This window comes from Emys orbicularis, chromosome 5 (assembly GCF_028017835.1).
Source record: "Emys orbicularis isolate rEmyOrb1 chromosome 5, rEmyOrb1.hap1, whole genome shotgun sequence".
Taxonomy (NCBI): Eukaryota; Metazoa; Chordata; order Testudines; family Emydidae; genus Emys; species Emys orbicularis.
In genome coordinates this window covers 14,042,930-14,063,343 of record NC_088687.1, presented here as the reverse complement: position 1 = coordinate 14,063,343, position 20,414 = coordinate 14,042,930, and the positions used below count along the sequence as shown (strand labels likewise).

The following is a 20,414-nucleotide window of genomic DNA, read 5'->3' as shown; positions in this document are numbered from 1 at the left end:
CTGATAAATGACAAAACTTATCAAACAAACAAAACAAAAAAGCCTCCTGGGAAGCAAAAGGTAAAAATTAACAGACAATAGACTGACTGACTGAATGAATAAACTCTATTAATTTAATCAGTTCTAATTTCAAACCGGAGTAGAAAAGATCCCAAGAAGGGCAATGAATATGGAATGCTAGAGAGCTTCCATGAGAGGAGAGAATAGTAAGAGCAAAGATAGGTTAGTGTATAAGATAACAAAGGGTATAGAGAGAAGGCCCAGTGGGTGCTTCTGTTTAACCATTCCTCATGAAACAAGAATGAGAGGGCAAGTAGAGCAAAGACATAAGGAAAGGGGAGGCTGAGCCTGAGAGATCAAGGTTGGAGGTGGAGAGGAGTGAGAGGAACAGAAGTAGAATTGGCCTAGTGGATAAAGTCAGAATTTAGGACCAATCCTGGTTTCTTGCTTGACTTTTCCTGTTTGTGTGTTCACTGACCATTGGGAAAGAATCTTATTCTTCATTGGTCTAAGGGAAAGAGAAATATTCGTTGCTTTGCTCTATGGGTCTGTAAGCAGCAAAGCTGGGCTTACTCTGGTGAGTACTGCCAGGGTTGCCTTGTAACTCAGTGGAGCTAATATGGGCTCTTTGTGTTCTAGAATTCTCTTAACAATTTCTAGGGTATGTATGTTCTCTTCACATGGGTCCAGTGGTATTCCAAGACTTTTTGGACAATATTGTGGGTATAAGAGGCAGTGTAAAGGGACTTTAAAATGAGCACACTTAATATTTATGCTCACCTGAAGGCCCCTTTACCGTGACAGAGCAGAGTAAAGTGGCCTGGGTATAAAATGAGAAGCAGACTATTTAGGGTACATCTACACTGCAAAAAAAAAAAAAAAAAAAAACCCCCAACAACCCTGTAGCAGTGAGTCTTGGAGTCCAGTTCAACTGACTTGGGCTCACACTATGGGGCTAGAATAGTACTGTATACATTCCTGCTTGGGCTGGAGCCTGGGCAAGGGGGGTTGGTCTCAGAGCCCAGGCTCCAGCCTGAGTGGGCATGTCTACACTACTACTTTTAGCCTCGTAGCACAAGTCCCAGAAGCCCTAGTCAGTTGACCCAGACTCAGACTCTCTGCCATGAGTGTGATGTTTTTTGTGCCCACTGAAGTCAATGGGATCCATAGGGCTCAGCAACTGTGGAAAATCAAGCCGCTTATTTATATCTAATATGGCTCCTATCTGCATAGATGCATTTATAATGCCAAACACAGTTTAATATTGGGTCTGTCTGCCTTGATGATTTCCATACTCCAAAAGAGACAATTCAGGCCAAGGTTTTCAAAAGCAATACATTATTTTGGATGCCTTGATTTTGGGTGCACCACTTAAGACGCCTTAAGGGAGTCTGATTTTTAAAGGATGTGTGTGAAAATCAGGTATCTCAAAAAAACCAGAGGTACCCAAAATAAGTTTTCATTTCTGGAAACCGTGGACTAACACTTTGTATAACATTTTATAATATATGTAAGCTGCTCTTTCAGAAGTCATCCTCTTCTTTGATTAGGATCCAAGCGGCGTTGACCTGATTAGATCAGCTCATGGCATGGCAGGTTCTGTAGGTTGTCTAACCTCTCACACTTGAAGAGTCAGAAAAGCTGCTTATAGGTTTGTGGGTAAGAGTCTAACAATAGATTATAAAAACCTCAGGTTGAATACCCAAAACATGCTTGTCGTCTTCTATCTTAACAGTGTTGACCAATTTATCATTTGCCAACTATAGGCATTTATCTGCCATGCAGAAACTACACTCAGTTATGTGAGTGTCTGTCCCAGATTCCACTGCACACATTCTCTTTCCTTCCTAGATCAATCCTGCATCTTTTGATCGCTTATACCCACTGTTTCATTTAAATGTTCAGGTTTGTATATGTTCTTTTAAGGTGCCTGATGAAGAATGCACCTTTTATTTTTTTATTTAAGTTCTTCTCACTTCTTAAATCTTGATTTTTTTTTACTTTTAGCGTGCTGCCTCCATACTTGAAAGGAATTGTAGGCGTCAAGGTACAGCACTAAACCACCTCTACAATAAGCTTCAGAAAAGCCATGTTAAATCTTCTTAGGAATTTTTCAGTTTAACTCAATGGTGATCAATAGGTATTGAGTGAAGGAGGGAAAAATCATGCTTTTGGAATTGAGAGAGCTTGAGATTCAAACCATCTCCTTTATTCTGCACTCATCCTATCCAAGTGCCTTTCAGCACATGCTGACTATAGTGTCATTACATGTGAACCTTTAAGGACTATAGAGATCGTTTTTATATGAAGAGTAAATTGACTTTTGGGAAGACACACAATTTCTGATGTCTCATCAGGTCACTGGAACTTATTTCTCTTATTTACATGTTGTTTTCCTCGTCCATGCCCCCCATTCATGCTGTCATCGTTATTTTAAACGTCCCATTGTAAGATATAAAAAATAATAACATGTAGAAGCTTTGGTAGAGTTCAACTATTGAGTAACTGACATGGGGGAAGGTATTATGCTTCAGGAAATGTCTTAGTAGTTTGAAGAAATGGGGCTTTAGAATAGCAAGTTAGAAGTGTTGAAAAGTACATCTCCCTCCCCCCGCCCCTCTACATCTTTAGATATGTCTGAGCCCATAGAGGAGAATAGGGGCACAGGGCACTCAAACTACCACTCAAATGAGGCACCTTAATGACATGTTTATCAGCCAAAAATTTATTGTTTTTCCGTTGATTTTATTTATTTCTGAAATGTTGAAATTTCCCATGGGAAATTATCTTAATTCTGGCATTCCCTAACTTTTGAGTGCTTGACTTTGCAACCAGAACATTCTTTTACCATAGGTGGTGGTGGTTTTTTTTTTTATTATTATTTTTGTTTTTGTTGTTTTTTATATAGGTATAGATAGATAGTGGTAACGCTGATCACTGGTGCCCTCTTGTATTACTGTATCTACAAGCCTGACAAATCTGTCAGCTTTTCTGCTGAGCCTCTACATCTGCTGCTTTAAACTTCATACACTCTCTAGTTTGCTATAGAGCCTGGGATCCTTCATCTCTTTTACATTTGAAATTTCAAACTGAAAGCACATGAGACTTGCAAAAAGCTCCTAGGCCTGCATAGGACTTTCTGAGACCATCTTGAAAGTGGTTAATGGAATTTCAGGAGGCTTTGCAGGGGACAGATTGATGCACCGGGTCTGAAGGCAGGTCCAGAGAAGAATACTCTTACAACCAAGTGAAAATGGCATGCTCCCTATACATATTACGCTGTTTCCCATACTGATTTAAATGCATACATACTTAGGTATCTGCAGATAGTCTTAACCAGCTCTTTTCAAGATTAGCAAAGTGCTTTTTACTCACTGAGGGCTAGGTATGCACCACATTAGAATGTTTAAATCCAAACTGGGGTATTAGAGTGCAAAAAAGCATCTGAACAAGCGTCTTAAAACATTTAAAAAAAGAAAAAAGCCCATTTTCTTCCTCTGGTAACAAAAAAAAATCACCCTCAGACTGCCATCCAACATGATAGAGTTTGGCTCCCAAGTAATTTGTTGGTGGAAAATGATGATAATCCACTGAAAGTGGGGGCTTACAATGAAGCTCCTTGCTGCAATCATCACATCATCATTCTGGATGCTAGGATGTGCTAACCTGCTGTAGTTGACGTAGTGAGTAGAACTTCATGGAGAATCATGCAGAAAGAATAGAATTCCTCTCTTACTGCTCTATCTTTGCAAAAGTGTTAGCAAAAATTCATTACACTGAAGTAAAGAAATTAGTGTGTCTAGATCGAGCCATTGAGAATAGTAGTGCTGCCCAATAATTAACCTAACCAGGAACACATTAATAAATTAACTTGTCCTGGTGTGGTGTCTAGAGGTCCTGTTGTGCTGCATGCAATATCAGTAGATGAGACCGAGGATGGGAGGGGAAACAAAAGGCACACAGAAATGAAGTGACTTAGCTAAGGTCAAACGGCAAGCCAGTGACAGAACTCATGGAATCCAGGTCTCTGGACTTCCAGTTCATTTCCCTATCCACTGGACACGCTGCCTTCCATATGTAGGAGCAAATGACTGAGGCGTGGCTCCCTGATGAATATCATCGCTCATCAGCTGTGCCAAAGGGTGGAGAGTCCAGAGAATTATAGCGCTACAGTAAGGACCAAGTTCTATCTCCAAGAGGAACACACAGTTTTGTGGTTTCTGTAGAGGTCGGACCCATGTACTTGAAGATACAACCCTGATGTGTTGAGGCACCACATAAAAGCTAACTGAGCATTTGGAAATGTCAGCAAGGGCACAGTGGATAACCTCGATAGATGTGTGGGAATCTAATATCAAAAGAAACAGCAGGTGTAGGGTGGGGACAGTATCCACAACAGAAAGGGCAGTTAGTGACTCTTGACAAGGAAATCTTATTGCCCTGACCAGATGCGAAAGCCAGATATAAGAGGGTGAGGTGCTTCCCACGGCTGCATTAAAGCAACCTCCTTTTTTGAGTCACCTTTAATTCTGTGGTCAGCTTGATAATAGAAACACATCATAGTAAGCCTGTAGACTTAATACCTTAATATGCTGCCAGCAGAACTAGACAATCTCTTTAATCCTTTTGATCACATGTGCACAGTGCAGATTTTGGTAACATGAAACTAAGTTGTGTATGTGCAGGCAAGCATCTGCATTACTTAGCTGCAGTTCCCCATTCTGCAAGGGAGAGAAATGTTTAATGTTCCTTTCCCCCTTCCGCTCCCCCTCCCTGAAGGGAGGTGGCTAAGTAAGAGATTTTCCTGTTCAATGTACTTGAAGGAAGTGGTTGGCATTTGTTTACATTGTTGTGAGTTCTGAGATAAACTTCTAGGCTCTCCTCCCAGAGTGCCCGGCAGGAAGCAATTGACACACATTCTCAATGCACTATGTTGAGACATTTCCTACTTGCTGGGATAATTTAGCTTTCCCATGAGAACCATTCAGTGCAAATGGTTATGCCTGATAAATTTCACAAGATGCATGTACGGCATGTTAGCATGCTGCAACTTAAGAGGCTAGGAAGAATGAAAATGGCTGCTTTAGTTCTCCTGCTGGCCTAGGTATTACTCAGCAGTCAGTAGGGTTTTTCTTCGACACCTGTGTCAGTCCAGATAAAGGTTTCTTCAAGAGCACAGGGTGATGAAAGTAGGGGTGCTGCGGGTGTGGCAGCATCCCCTGGCTCAAAGTGGTTTCCATCATATACAGGGTTTACAATTTTCTTCAATGGCTTTCAGCACCCCCACTATAAAAATTGTTCTAACGCCACTGCGGGAGCACCCCGCCCTCCGTCAAAATCTTTTTCTTGGAGAGGATAATACAGTTCGTTCTTCCATGCAACTGTCCCCCTGCCCTCATTTCCCCCAATAAAACTGTCAGCCTGTCCTAAGGATCTGATTAGGTTTAGAAACTTCTAATAGATCAGAGTTGTGTATTGATTTAAAGTATTATAGGAGGCGTGTGTGTTGATGCCTATCATTGAAGGTTGCCTTCACGTTTCCATTCTGAAGAACCTTTTGCAGTTGCTTACCACTTTCTCAAACTTTTTCCTGTTGGGGCTGAAATTTTTGAAGATGGATTTTCTGTCCAGTGGTGATCTTGTGTGTGATTTTGAGCAAAAATGGGTCAGCTGGTTTTGACTGTGAAGAGAGTAGACGGTGGCTGCTGATGGTGAGGGGCAGATGGTGCTCTTTTTTTTTTTTTTTTTTTTTATTAAATGTTCTTCTAGGAACTTTTTTATTTAATTTTATTTATTTATTTTTTTAACAGCTCTAGCACCTTAGCAATTTGGGGTAGAAATTTGAGATTTGTTTGCGTTTCAGTGGTGAAAACCCATTCTATTTTACTGCGTTGTAATGGTTTGTTTAAAAACAGACACTGTCCGTGCAGACTGAGTTCTCTCCCTGCCTCTGACAATAACTGTTGATCTCCCGCCATTGCATTTGTACTGAACCTTTGTGTAGATAAGCAGTTTGAGTGGGTTCCTCAATGTCTGAAGGTGTGCACAGAATGTGGGTGCTTATTCTGATCGATGCAAAGTTTTGGAGTAGTGTAAGCAAGGTGTCAAGGCTCTACAGGTATCCATGTTTCAATGAGGCAGGAGTACCCCCTTTTTTCTTTTGATCCAACACAGCATTTTCCTGCTGCCTTCCAAGTAGTCCCACACCATGAGATTTTTGTTTTATTTTATTGTTTTCTTTAGTAATAACAATAAATAGAAAAAACTTACCAAAAAAAATGAAAAGAACATTAAGGCTGCGAGGTGGAGATCTTGGATGCCAACGTTCAGATAATCCAGTAAAACTTTTTTCTTGTGCATATGTGCATTACAATACAGCCTTTAAATAAAGGCACAGTTGCCGTCTACTTTTCTTGTAGGACTTCTGTTTCATTCCGGTCCTCATCTGATGCCTTTCGAAGTCAGTGAAAAACCCACTGAAGGAGTCGATGGGAGTTATCTGATCAGACGTGGAGTGTGCAGGTTGGATGGTGCAGTGAATGAGACAGGGCGTCCTGTGCGTCTGTCCCTGTATTTTTGCTGCAGCTTTATTGGAAATTAGTAGAGCATAAGCCTAGGATAGATCTGGCTGTATATTTCTGTAACTGAGAGTGCAGGTAGGCTCGTAGTGGACAGGATGGAGGATGTGCAGTGAATGAGGCAGGGGTCCATGTGCTGAACAGTGAAGATAAAAATAAATATTGAACAGTTGTCCCATTCACAGTGCATTGTCCAACCCGTGCACACAAGGGGAAATGTGGCCTTGTGCAGTCCGCCAGCACAAGGCCTGTGCACCACCTAAGTAATGCACAAGCCTTGTGCTATCTCTGTGCACAAGAGTGAATCTCTCAGTGAAGGTTCCTACAAAAGTGTGTGTAATGTATGTGCAAACAAGGGCAGAGTTCAGATGGCATGGACAACCTTACCTTTAGCATTACTTGTAAGCTTCATGTTGAAACCTTATTCTTTTAACAGGTATTGTTTTTTGGGATGCGTGTGTCTGTTTAAACGCACAAGTTAATATGAAATTGACTCCTATGTTGCTAATCTGAATGTGTTGTACTCTTGTGGAATTACATTTCATGAAGTGTGAATTGAAACCATAGATTTGATCTGAGAAAATCTGCAAATTAGATTATCTAATGTTCTGGTTTATATAACCGTACTCTGCATACACTGTGATAGAAGTTTTTTGGCATCTAAATATACTTTTCCTCCCTGATTTCTGTGCAAGAATGAAACACCCTTTCCTCAATAGAAACCACAATCATTCGACAAAAATCTTACACCTCTACCTCGATATAACGCTGTCCTCGGGAGCCAAAAAATCTTACCGTGTTATAGGTGAAACCGCGTTATATCGAACTTGCTTTGATCCACCGGAGTGCGCAGCCCCGCCCCCCTGGAGCACTGCTTTACCGCGTTATATCCGAATTCGCATTATATCGGGGTAGAGGTGTACTTTTTTTCCTGGTGCAATTTTGCTTTGGTTTTTTCATTTATTAAACTATAGCTCTTAAAAAAACATTACCGGTGAAATAACTTTTTGCTTAGTTTGAGAGTTGTGAATTAGAAGTTAAAGCATCAAAGGAGAAATTCTTCCTGCTGTAAAATATTTTGGGGTTCAGTCTTTTCTGCATGATCAGTTTGCCAACACTTACAGCAGCAGGAATTAGGAAAGGAACTCTGGCATGTGTCTATGAAGAAAAATGTTGAGTATTTTAAGATGTTTTCTATAAAGCAGCAAAAATGGGCCAAATTAACAAATACTTTTCACTTGGCCTTTTGTTTTGCTTTTAGTTCCAAAAGGCCCCATGAAAAGAACACAGAGAATCTCATTCATGTAATCAGGCTGTACATGTTCATCCGATATTGTTACAACTAACATGTCCACAAAGTGGCAGGTTCCCCAATACAGGTGTTGCCGACTGGACTGTCCCCATCTACATAATCCAGGAAGATCTGGGTAGCTATCCCACACTGCCTGAGTTCCAGGTGTTGGTCATCAAGAATTTCACATGGTGCCATGTGTTCTGGGGTGTTCCAGCCCATACGGGCCTGGGAATCAGCTGAAGTGGCTTAAGTTAGTTATGCAGATGGAGCTAGGTATTCCCATTTCTATAGCAGAATCGCCATTTTTTTAATGCATTCACAGCTTACCAGTCACATCAGTACTGCTCATGAATGAGATTGAAACCTCATCCACAGCAGAAGGGATCACATGAGACCCATGTTGTGTGTGGCTGTGAAGTGCAGATGGATTTATTCATGTTACAGCTTGGTTGCAAACTTGATAAAACCTTCTAGTGCTGAGAGGCCTAAAGTTTTGTCCACACTAATGCTGAAGCTGTGTTAGGCCATGTCTACACAGGGACACTCAGGAAGATAAAGGGCAAGTTAACTAGAGGTGTGAAGTTAACATGAATTAGTTAAAGTGCATTAACCCATTGTGTGGACGTTCTCAATTCAGAAGTAAAGTGGCCTTAGTTCGCTGTAGTTTAATTTTCCTTGAAGAATTTCTCTTTCCCCAACAGAGATCCCAGCTGAACTACGTAGGCTGCTGGGGTGAGGATTCTGGCCAAAATGCACACAAGTTGGATTTTCAAAGTTTGGGTTCCCACAGCAATTGCACCTCTGCCCACTTTTGCATAATCAGTATTTTTTTTCTTGCTGTATATAGTCATAGTCATAGAATATCAGGGTTGGAAGGGACCTCAGGAGATCATCTAGTCCAACCCCCTGCTCAGAGCAGGACCAATCCCCAGACAGATTTTTGCCCCAGATCCCTAAATGGCCCCCTCAAGGATTGAACTCACAACCCTGGGTTTAGCAGGTCAATGCTCAAACCACTGAGCTATCCCTCCCCCCCCCCATGTGGGTTAACTGCCAAGATTTAAATGAATAAATATATGCAAGGCAACTGAGATAGATGATTGGCTATGGGAAACAATAACTATGAATTTCTGAGCTTAAGGGAAAAGAACTGATCGAACTTTCAGATAAATACACTTGTTCTCACATGTGAATAGGATCACCTCTTCAGATAAACATACTTCAGTCAATGGTCAAACAAGTGTGTTTATCTGAAGCTCTGCAACGGTACATTGTAAAATGAGTGGATAAACCAAAGTTGTTCAAACATATCAAAGGCACTTGTCTTTATCAGGGACTGAATCCATGGCGGGTGTGTCTGAAGATTTTAAAAATAAGATGGTTGAGTTATCAGAGTACACAAGAAATGTCTGAATAATTTCCTAAAGTGTAAAGAATCTCTTTATTCTAGGCTGGTGTTGGAGGGGAAAGGAACTTGGAAAATAAAGAATCAAGAACTTTTTATCCAACTCAAAAAATGGACAAGTAGAATTTTATCCCATTGCTTAAAAAAAAAAAATAGGGCAGTGGGAGTGAACATCTTTATATTTGAGAACAAGCATAAGCAATTTTAGGCCAAATTGTAATTTGTTTTTTAAAGTTTTGGAAAGTGTCGGATACTTAACAGACAGGAGCTTAAAAGAGAAGTCTCTTCCTCAGCCATAACACTGCTGCTCTGATGCAGTAATACACATGTATCTTAGTGCTTCCCCCCCCCCCCCTCCAGATTTGGGCTATTACTTGGCATATTGGACACTGGTCCAGATATTCAACTGGTGTAAATCATCATAGATTGATTGACGTCAAGCTATGTTGGTTTGCACCAGATGAGTGTCTGGCCCCAAAAGTGTATTTGTTTTTAAAAAAAAACAAAAATAAAAAAACAAGTAGGTTCATGGGGAGAGTTCTTGAATCATAGAATATCAGGGTTGGAAGGGACCTCAGGAGGTCATCTAGTCCAACCCCCTGCTCAAAGCAGAACCAATCCTCAATTTTTGCCCCATCCCTAAATGGCCCCCTGAGACTGCAGAAATACTGTGTGGTTTTTTTTTTTTTTTTTTAAAGAAAAATAGCCACAAATATTGAATAGCCAGCAATGAGTCTACACTTGCATGTACTGTCAGTTGTGATTTTTTTTTTTTAAACTACTTGACCATAAAAGAAATAACTAACAAACCAAAACCCACAACCAAAGGGGGATTCAAAAGCTGCTAATTAATGTTTGAGTAAAGCAGCAAGTTGACCCCCTGTTTAGGGATACTCCTACAATGAAATGTGATATAAACTAGACTTCTTGGTATTTCTGCAAATTGCACGTGATGAAAATTAATGCTCCTATTGTTCCATAGGCCATCACACTGTCTACATCGGGGTCCATGTGCCTAAGAGCTATAGGAGAAGGAGACGCCACAGAAGAAGACCTGGGCTAAAGGAGAAGAAGGAAAGAGAAAAAATCTCTGAGTACTACTCCGACAAATCAGATGTAGAAAATGCGGATGAGACGAGCAGCGGCATCCTTAAACCACTCAGTGAGTACCGTCCCTTTCTGGCATTCCTTGTGATACTCTATTGATGTGCAGTGCTCTTGTCCTGAGCATTTAGAAAGAAACTGGATCCCTGAAAGAACATCACCAGCATGTGTTGCGGGGTCAGCATGTGTTTTATCAGTTGCCAGGGAATTGTTGTTTGGAAGAGACACCACCCAGGCACTCCAGGTGAGCGCTTCATCTTTGTTCACCGTCAGGTGTCATTGTTGAGTTAGACGTTGTCAGTGCAAATTGTCAAAACCAAGCTGATGTGGTGTGTGAGGAGACAGCAAGCAATTTGAAATCTAATTACCCATTCTGACTGATCCATTGCCACCCCTCCTCCTGCACACAGCATATGCACAGTCTCCCAGGGTACAAGGATAGTCACTTGCCCAGGGGGGTCAGCTAGAAATAAAGCTAGCAGTGGGATAACAGAAGAACCAAGCCCCCTGTCAGAGGCCGTAAGAAATGTTTTGACTTGGAATTGCAGAATTCTATACCATGGTGCCTGCCTGCCTGCCTGCCTGCCTGCTTTAGTTGGAGGGAAGCAGCTGATAAACAGCAGCTAATTACTATTTATTGAATTGACTTAAGAATAAGAGTTTTTTATAAACAAAAGTTGGAATGAAAATGTAACCTTAGTCGTATGAATCAGTTGTATACTGATAGATTGGGCATCTGATTTGGGATATTCAGCTGGGGCTGGGAGTGTTAGAGATGAGACACCTGAATTGTCTAGTGGAGTACCTTCTCTCGAGTGCCTTTCTAGGGGACAGTCAATGAAGCCTGATTCCCAGCCCCTTTAGCCATCTGCTCAACTGGCTGTAGGTTCATTATTCTGAAAAGTGGTTGCTTAAATAAGAGGCTGGGGAATTAGAGAACAGGAAGAGAGAGACTGTGATAAACTATTGAAAATGGTGTCACACTGTAGAAGTTTGGCGATATGGGAAGAATATAAGGTGATAGTCTGCACTATATCTGCCTGCTTTCTTCACCCTGCCTTCCCAACTTCTCCAGTCTCCGAAGCATTCCTAAATAGATTTAACCCCACCAGTCCTAGTACAAAAACCTTTTGGCTACTATTCTGCCATTGACCCCTTCTATGATTTAAAAACTGGCCATTTAATTCTACTTTGTTTTCTGTCTGACTGTTCCTGAGCCATGATTACTTTGACTCTCAGACTATGACTACTTTAGTAGTCTCTTGTGCAGGACTTTGTCAGAGGCCTTTTGAAAATCTAAGTAGCTGGTTCTCTGTTACCTGCTATTCGACTATGGCACCAATTTTCAGAGCAGACCAGTTGCTCTCTGCAGTAGCGGGGAGAGGCAGCTGAAATGAACCCTAGCGATAGGAATCCTCCACAATCAGATTCTCAGGCCCACAGTATTCCATTCTGTTAAAGGTTCTCAGGGTAATATCCCCCCTCCCCCTTTCGTGTTAAGAAGCGTTCAACTTAAGTTATGGCCTTTAGGTAAGGATCAGTTGCAGTAGATGACTGAGAATATTAGAATTAAAGAGCTTAGGGATTTTGAATAGTAATTTTATGGAGGTAAATTAAGAAAGCTGACATGAAGTCTTTCATTTTTTAAAAAAAAGACAGTTGTCAGAGAGCAGGTGTCGTAAGAGGCTGAAGTAGATATTGGATCACAATCACACAGTAAGAGTAGGACAGAGTGGAGAGTTTTGATATGGATTACTGGAACAAAGGGGCGCTACAGGTGGGTAGGTTGGGGTCTGAGAAGAAAGAAACTGGGAAATATAGAGCATCAATGTTTCCTCTGAATGAGAGGAATGTTGGAAATAAGACAGTGGAACAGGAGGTATCTCTAAAAATTGCTAGAGTGCAGAGTGTGGGAATTAGTATACCAGGTCTGATTTTCATTTACGGTAACCCACCTTTACACTGCCAAATATATACAAAGGAGTGCCCTAGTATAGAAGAGAATCAGGCTGTGGACTGGCTTGCTTGATGCTTGTATGAAGCGAAATGTCATCAGAAGAGGAAAGAAAGGCGTTATGCACCAAGGTGAAAATGAAGTTACAAATCCACCATGCAATTTGACACAGTTGAGCATAATAGTCTCTCTCTCTCCCCCTCTCTCTCTTAAAGAGGCCCAAGAATAGAATAGCAGGGGGTGATGCAGTTCACGGGATTAAGGGGCATTGGGACAGCAATACGGATGACACTTGCATAACACTGATTTGGATTGAGGCTGACTCTAACCAACTGTTATCCTTCACTGTAATACTAAAAATGTATTGTGTTCACGCAATTTGGAAGAGGTTGAGTGACTCGGACCTGGTGAACGTAGTGTAGCAAATATTGGATTCATAGAGAAGATGGTCTGTGTGTATATGTAATGAGAGAATAAAATAAAAACTTTTTTCAGAAGCATTGTGGTCAATGCTCATGTATAATTTGATTGGGTAATGTTTGAGATGTGGGGCATTGGAGACTGAACTGAAGGATAAGTGAATCTTGTGTTGTGAGAAGATTTATTTTCAGTGGAAACATTTAAAAATCACACTTTAAAATTAAAGAAACTCCAAAAAATTCTTAACCTCATCTACTTGTAATAGAAGTATTTTTTTTAAAAAATCTGTTTTTACTGCTTGCATTTCTCTAGTTTAGCCAATAAAATTGAATTGTCAGTGCAACTTACGTAGGTAGTTAGTTTGTAGTCTGTTTCATGTTCAGGTGTCCAGGCACTAGCACAGTACTGCTTGAGTTTTAGTAACTATTCGTTAAAATCGTTTCCAAGAATTAATGGAAATATTTCATAGAATAATGTCTGGAAGTGACCTTGAGAGGTCATCTAGTCCAGTTTCCTGCAGACCTAATAGTGTCTCTTTTAATAATTTCCTGTCCCTGATGGGCAGGTATCAAATTCAGCCTTAAATATCCCCACTAAAGGTGATTCCGTAACCTCCCTTGGCAAATGTCCTGAAATCTTGTCAGTTGGAGTTTGTGTGCAAATCTGCATTGAATCACCAGGTTGGGTTGCTGTACCATGCTGATGAACCCAGATAAAATGTCAGTGGAGACAGGCAAGAGATTGAACAAGTCCATAAATGTAGACCTCTTCTAAGGGCACCTTGTTAATTTAGAACTGGTAGCGTGGCACAGCTGGATTTGGGAACTGTATCTAGTAATCTTTTTATCTTTGTCCAGTTTCTGCGAACAACTCAAAATTTGTGTGAGACAAATGTACAGTCTTCAGTTCTTCCAGCCACAGGAGGATTGCGTAGAAAGGATTTTTGTTTATATTATAAGTGATTTAGTGCTCATGAAAGGTGCCAACCTGATATCTCTGGTGCGGGAGGCAATGAACTGGTACAGAATGGGCCTGATTAGTGTAAATTTTCCCCAACACAATCTCATCAATGTGCCTCAGCTCTGCAGGAACTACTTTTTAGAGATGAGAAGGCAAATCAGTCTCTGTGCTGAGGAGTGCATCCTTAGCCTGTCTGTGCAGAATGTCAGTGAGGGCACCAATTGTGGTGTGGTTTCCTATCTGACCAAAACTAGCCCAAGAACACCTACTTCCAAAAATGACTTTCGCTAGCTACTGGCCTGAACCTCGTTGATATGTATGACCTCAAAAAGAGAGATGCTACACATTAACATAAGAACATAAGTTAAGTCTTTGAGCTATCCAGTCCCTGATATACACATATTTTAACGTTTTGGGGGGAAAATGTAACACTGAGTACAGTTTTGTGTTAAACAGGCTTTCAACTTCCTCTTCCCTCAAACACGCACTTGATAATTAGAATGAAGAAACAGCTTTACACTAAAACAACTGAGAAATTCTGAATTTAGATTTCTAAATTTAAGTGCTACTGAAGCACATAGCCACCAAAGGGAGAAGGGTAGAACATTGAGACCACAATGGGAAATGCAAAACTATAGGGTGGAAAGGTAAGTAATGTTGTAACATTAAGAGCAGAAACAAAAAGGAGTCCGGTGGCACCTTAAAGACTAACAGATTTATTTGGGCATAAGCTTTTGTGGGTAAAAAACCTCACCTTTCACCCACGAAAGCTTATGCCCAAATAAATCTGTTAGTCTTTAAGGTGTCACCGGACTCCTTGTTGTTTTTGTGGGTACAGACTAACACGGCTACCCCCTGATACTAAGAGCAGAAGTAATGTTGGGCAGAAATTTTAGGCTCATCAGATCCATCAATCCAGGCTGACCCATTTAATAGAGAGAAGGAAGGAATCCTGAATGGGTGGTGGTAGAGAAGCTGATGGCTTTGTTGCCTGGAGCAAGCTTGACAATGGTAGTCGTCTTTCTGGATGCACAGAAATCTCAAGCCAAATTCTGCCCTCTAAAGTAATTAAGGCTGATTGTCTCTGCATGCAGCTGAGGGTAGAATGTTGCAAAGAACAAGATAAGGGAGGAATTGCTTGGGTGGAGTACTGATCCAGACCACCCCCCCACTTCTCCACTAAAAGTGTTTGAAGACTTTCCTGGGAGGAGGGGCATCTCTGCTTATGCTTTCCTCCTTTCTTTTTAATGGAGCCATAGTCTGATTGTTCTGTGGTTTCAGTTGGGTCACCTTGATATTTGTTTGAGATGGAAAAGGCCACTGAAATTCTTTCTCTGGCTGAGTGCCCTGGGAGTAGGGAGTATGAATGAGCTACATGTAAAAGCCACAAGCCAAATTGTGATGACCATATGTCTCTCTTTATTTTGAGGCTCTGACATCATAGTTTTTCCGAACAGAAATGTTCTGAATGTGATATGTAAACTATAGTTGAAGAGATTGACTTTAGCGACTGACAGCTTTGGCAGAAAGTAGAGTAGAAAGTTTAAAAGATTTTCTCAGTGATGAAAATCCTTACCTCTGTTTGGTTTGTCTCTCTGGTCGACATTATTTGAAAATAGTAAAACTATCCATCTGGACTGATGGATGTGAGTTTTACAGATACAATTTAAAGACATTTTCTTATGCAAAGGTCACTTGGGACTACCATGTGCGGAGGAGAGAGATCATCCTGAAATATGCAGCACTTTGCAAAACATCGTAGAAAGTTTTGCTATCTCGTAGTATAGAAGGATGGAGGTTAGTATTCTTGCAAGCTATTCAAGATAGCGCGTGGGATAATAAAACTCTGATCTCAGATAGGCATTACTGTAATACAGAAAATAAGTGTAGAATGTTATGCAGATAAATATGCAGAGTAAAACTGGAACCTCTGTGTTCTTGATGATTTTAAAGCAAGATGTTTATTTCTGTGCTCTTACCATGCCTAAAGAATGAGAAATCAAGATTTTAAAAAAACCTCATATATATATATATATATATATATATATATATATATATATATATATATATATATATATATATATATATATATATATATATATATATATATAATTTATTTATTTATTTATTTGGTGTGTGGGGCAGGAATTAAATTCTCCCACTTTGATTCATATTGCTGGCTATAAATGACCTATATCCCCCAGCACCAAGAAACTAATGAAGGGAGCATGGCCTTTTTTTTTTTTTTTTTTTTTTGGTATAAACAGTTTGAGCCTGATTCTGCATTGCTCTGCACTTTGTGTGGTGTACATTGACTCCCTACCATTTTGATTTGGGAAGATTTTATAGCCACTTCATGCTGTTATAAATGACTATACAAAGCATAGGACACGTGGGAGTCCGAGCCCGAGTTCATTGTGTATACAGGGAAAGTGACAAGCAAATGGATTGTTGTTGGATCAGTGTTATCAAACTTTTTCCTCCCTGAAACCCACATTTTCATGGACCATCTCTCTCCTTAATGCCCCCACGTTGCAATTTTACACCTTGCTTATGAAAACCACAGCATGGTTACACGAAAATGTAATTTTGGAACAGTGTTCATGAAGCAAGATGTAAATAAATTTGCTTTTGATGATATGATCCAGCTGGCTTGTTACATATCCTCCTCCCATTATGTACACGTGCTTTTTTTTTTTTTTCCCCCCCCTTCCCGGATGTAGGACTTTATATATCGTGTTTTTTTTTAATGCATTTCCTGCTTAGGGACCAAGAAGGGATTTTCAGGGGTCTCTTTGTTTTTTTGCGTGGGCATGAGCTGAGTATATTGGTTTCAACCCAAAGGTCACTGAACCTAAAGTCTTGTTGTCCCGTTATATGCTTTTCCTACTGCCTTTGTGGTAAAACCAAAGGCAGGCGTGAAAATGTTGGCACTCGTGCAGGGCACTCGGGTTCTGACCTGTAAGGCTTCAAAGCTCTCTTTGACCCCAAGTTCGTGTCTTTAAATCGAAGGGGGCGAGAGAGGGATCATGAAATTTTAACACTGTTTAATTTTGAGTGCAAATCGGCCAATTTTTCTAAAACTGTAGTATGATGCCTTCTGCCCCATGCTTTGCTAATGGTTAACGCTGATCAATTGCTGGTGCCCTATCACTCCCATTGCAGAAGATAATGAAGGGCCGTACTTGGTGCCTGACTTCAACTATTTGACTAGTCCCCCTGAAGTCAGTGGGGCAACTCATGGAATGTGACTAAGTACCTTGTTAAGCTGCAGTCTCTGCTTCTGTTAGATCAAGTTAGAAGAAGTTTTTATGATATGTAAACAGGTTCACCCTCTGCATATATGCCACACCGTGAACTTTTAAATAGAACAGTGAGCCATATTCAAGAGTTGGGGTGAATCCTTTTCCACTATAAATATCCACTATGAAGCGTTATATTTTATTGGAAGCCACTTACAAATCTGTGTGATTGCACACCTATCATCCTACTCCTGTTAGCACTTGTTCTGATATTGCACCTCTATTAAATGAGGTAACAAAATCTCAGCAGTAGACTTTTCAGAGGTGGGGAAATTGGGCACTCACATCTATATGAGCACATCTCTACATGTAGATGTGTGGTCACCAAGCAAACATGAATAAACTTGACTTTCAGTTTGGTTATGAATGCTCCCTGGGAATCAAGTTTTTTTTTTTTTTACCCCTACCAAATTAGATTGGCAGTTTATGAAAAATATAATAACCTTGCTCCTGTTTTTCTCATGACATACCATAGGCCGTAGCACCTGGGCTTCTCTAGTCAACCCTCAGAAATGTCCAAGAACTCTCTTTACAGTATGAAGAGAAACAAACACACACTCAGTGGCTTGCCAGAATTCCATACAAAAGCAGGCCTCAGCAAAGAGCCAAAAGGAGATAGGTTTAACAATTGCAGAATATGTAAGAGTATACCACAGAGCTCCACCTTTCATTCATTACATGAGTTTCCTGTTACAAATGTGCTTAACATTATTGCATGCCTATCAGTGAAGTGAGGATAATATGGCACACCTAGTTTGTGACTATCACATGCAATCCACTTGTTAACTTGTGGCATGTTAGCCTGTCAAACGCACATCATTTGTTGCATTTTTCCCACCCTCTCCTTCTCCCCCACCCTCATTTGCATGCAACAGGCCAAACAATGCTCCCTTACGGCTTTCTCTTGAAACTCTCATTCTCAAAGCCGGTAGATCTGATTTGACAGTGTGTCCAAAAGAATGGAGCGCAATTTTGGCCAGTGATTACAAGTTCTCATTTTTGGAAAATCATCTATGTCGAGCGATAACTAACTGTGATCAAATTCATCATTCAGTTTAGCAGTTATGACTGTCATCTTCCAGCACCGATATAAACGTGTCCCAATTAAGATGATGATCTGTGTACAGTTGCATGAGGGCTAACCTTAGGAGTGAAAATGTTCTTTACAAGGTACTCTGATCCCAATTTACTTGTAAATATAGCCTCAGCTATTGACTGAATCAAAGGGAGTACAGATATGGCTCTGCCTATGGGAGAGGTTTCCAGAAGACCCAGTGACAGATAAAGGAGCGTATGAAATGAGATGCATTGCCTTATTGGTATGCTCCTCTTTCTTTCTTGTTTTATTAAAAGAAAAAAAAAAATCTCTCGACCCTTTGGGTGTGGGTTAAGTGGAGCATTTTGTTGAGAGAGCAAACGTAAAATAAACGTGCCATTTCAGTAATGTGCCATATGAGGTTTGTGCTGTGTTTAGATAGAGTGCAGCTTTCAAAATGAAGTTGTTGATTAGGTCTGGATGGACAGATGAGTGGCTTAAATCTGAACACTGTACATATGGGTTGTTTCCATTTTGGGAAAAGGTACCTCTTTTTACATGAACCCAATATTTGGATCAGCATCCTGTCTGTGTAGCCATTGTTACCTTCGGTAATGATAGCAAAGGGTCATTCAAAGGCTGGGTTAATGTGCAGCTTTTAACATTTCTGATTCAAAATGCAGCTTTCCCTCTAAAGTAAATTCTGTATAATCTGATTATGGTAGTAAACTAGAACTCCAGAGAATCTTGCTTTCATGAACCCTGCTATAAATTTTGGTGTGGATGTTGATGCTAGCCAGTTAGTACCTGCCTCTAGACGATGCTCAGTAAAACAAACATTTCACATGGAGAGAGAATGATAAATACGTGGAATAGTGATCCTGGAACATCTCTCAGCACCACTTTTGAAAGCTGGTTGATCTGCACTTGGTTTATCCATAAATCTGGAGAGCGAAAAGATTTTTGTGGTAAGTAATCTCATAGCATGACTCCACCATACTGATTTGTTAAAGTGAAGGGCTATTGTCCTCTTTAATCCAGATAAAATTGTTTGCTCATTGATCCTGGCTAATGTGATCCTTTGGTATTTAACTCTCATTGCTTGCTACTTTGACATGGGAGCTCTGGCTCCTGCTTCTGGAACTGGGTGGTTATGATGTGAGAATGTGTCATTATTATCCTTGGTTGTCTTGACCATGTGCTTTGCTTTTGTTTAACAAAGAAATTGTTTGATACTTTCAAGGTTTTAAAAGACACTTTTTCCACCTAGTGTCAGTCTCTAAATAATTATAGACACCAAAGAAATGTAGGACTGGAAGGGACCTCAAGAGGTCAGCTAGTCCAGTCCCATGCACTTCTGGCCGGCTAAGTATTATCCGGACCATCCCTGACAGATGTTTGTTTAACCTGTTCTTAAAAACCTCCAATGATGGAGATTCCACAACCTCCCTAAGAAATTTGATCCAGTGCTTAACTACCCTTACAGTTAGGAAGTTTGTCATAATGTCTAAGCTAAAACTCCCTTGCTGTAATTTAAGCCCATTACTTCTTGTCCTCTCCTTGGTGGTTAAGGAAACCAATTTATCACTCTCCCCTTTAAAACAACCTTATACGTACTTGTTTTTATATCCCCCCTCGGTCTTCTCTTCTCCAGACTAAACAAACCCAATATTTTCAATCTTTCCTAAGAGGTCATGTTTTTTAGACCTTTAATCATTTGTGTTGCTCTCCTCTGGACTTTCTCCAGTTAGTCCCGAAGTGTGGTGCCCTGAACTAGACACAGTACTCCAGGTGAGGCCTTATCAGTGCTGAGTAGAGTGGAATAATTGCTTACAATACTCCTGCTAATACATCCCAGAATGAAGTTCACTTTTTTTGCAACAGTATTACATTGTTGACTTATATTTAGTTTGTGATCTACGATAACCCCCAGTCATTCCCCATTTTGTATTTGTGCAGCTGGTTATTACTTCCTAAGTGTAGTATTTTGCATATGTCCTTATTGAATTTCATCCCATCTATTTCAGACCATTTCTCCAGCTTGTCAAGATCATTGTGAACCTGTCCTCCAAAGTGCTTGCAACCACTCCAAGTGTGGTATCATCTGCAAACTTTATAAATGTTTTCTCTGACATTTATGAAGAAATAGACTAGAACTGGACGCAGGGCAGATCCCTGTGGGACCCCACTTGATATGCCCTTCCAGCTTGATTGTGAAGCATTGGTGACAACTTTCCGAATACAACCATTTTACAACCAGTTGTGCCACCCACCTTCTAGTAGGTTCATCTAGCCTATACTTTTCTAGATTATGAGAAGGTCATGAGAGACCATATCAAAAGCCTTACTAAAGTTGAGATA

The 20,414-nt window shown here is 40.5% G+C and overlaps 1 protein-coding gene across 2 annotated transcripts in view; it reads left to right on the top strand.

Annotated features, from left to right (window-relative positions):
• SLC4A4 (solute carrier family 4 member 4) overlaps positions 1 to 20,414 on the top strand; it is a 224,516-nt gene that overhangs the window by 5,836 nt on the left and 198,266 nt on the right. For both annotated transcript variants that reach the window (XM_065404796.1, XM_065404797.1), the window contains exon 2: positions 10,260 to 10,439. In XM_065404796.1, the coding sequence (XP_065260868.1) occupies positions 10,260 to 10,439 (180 nt within the window). The remainder of the gene's footprint in view (positions 1 to 10,259; positions 10,440 to 20,414) is intronic.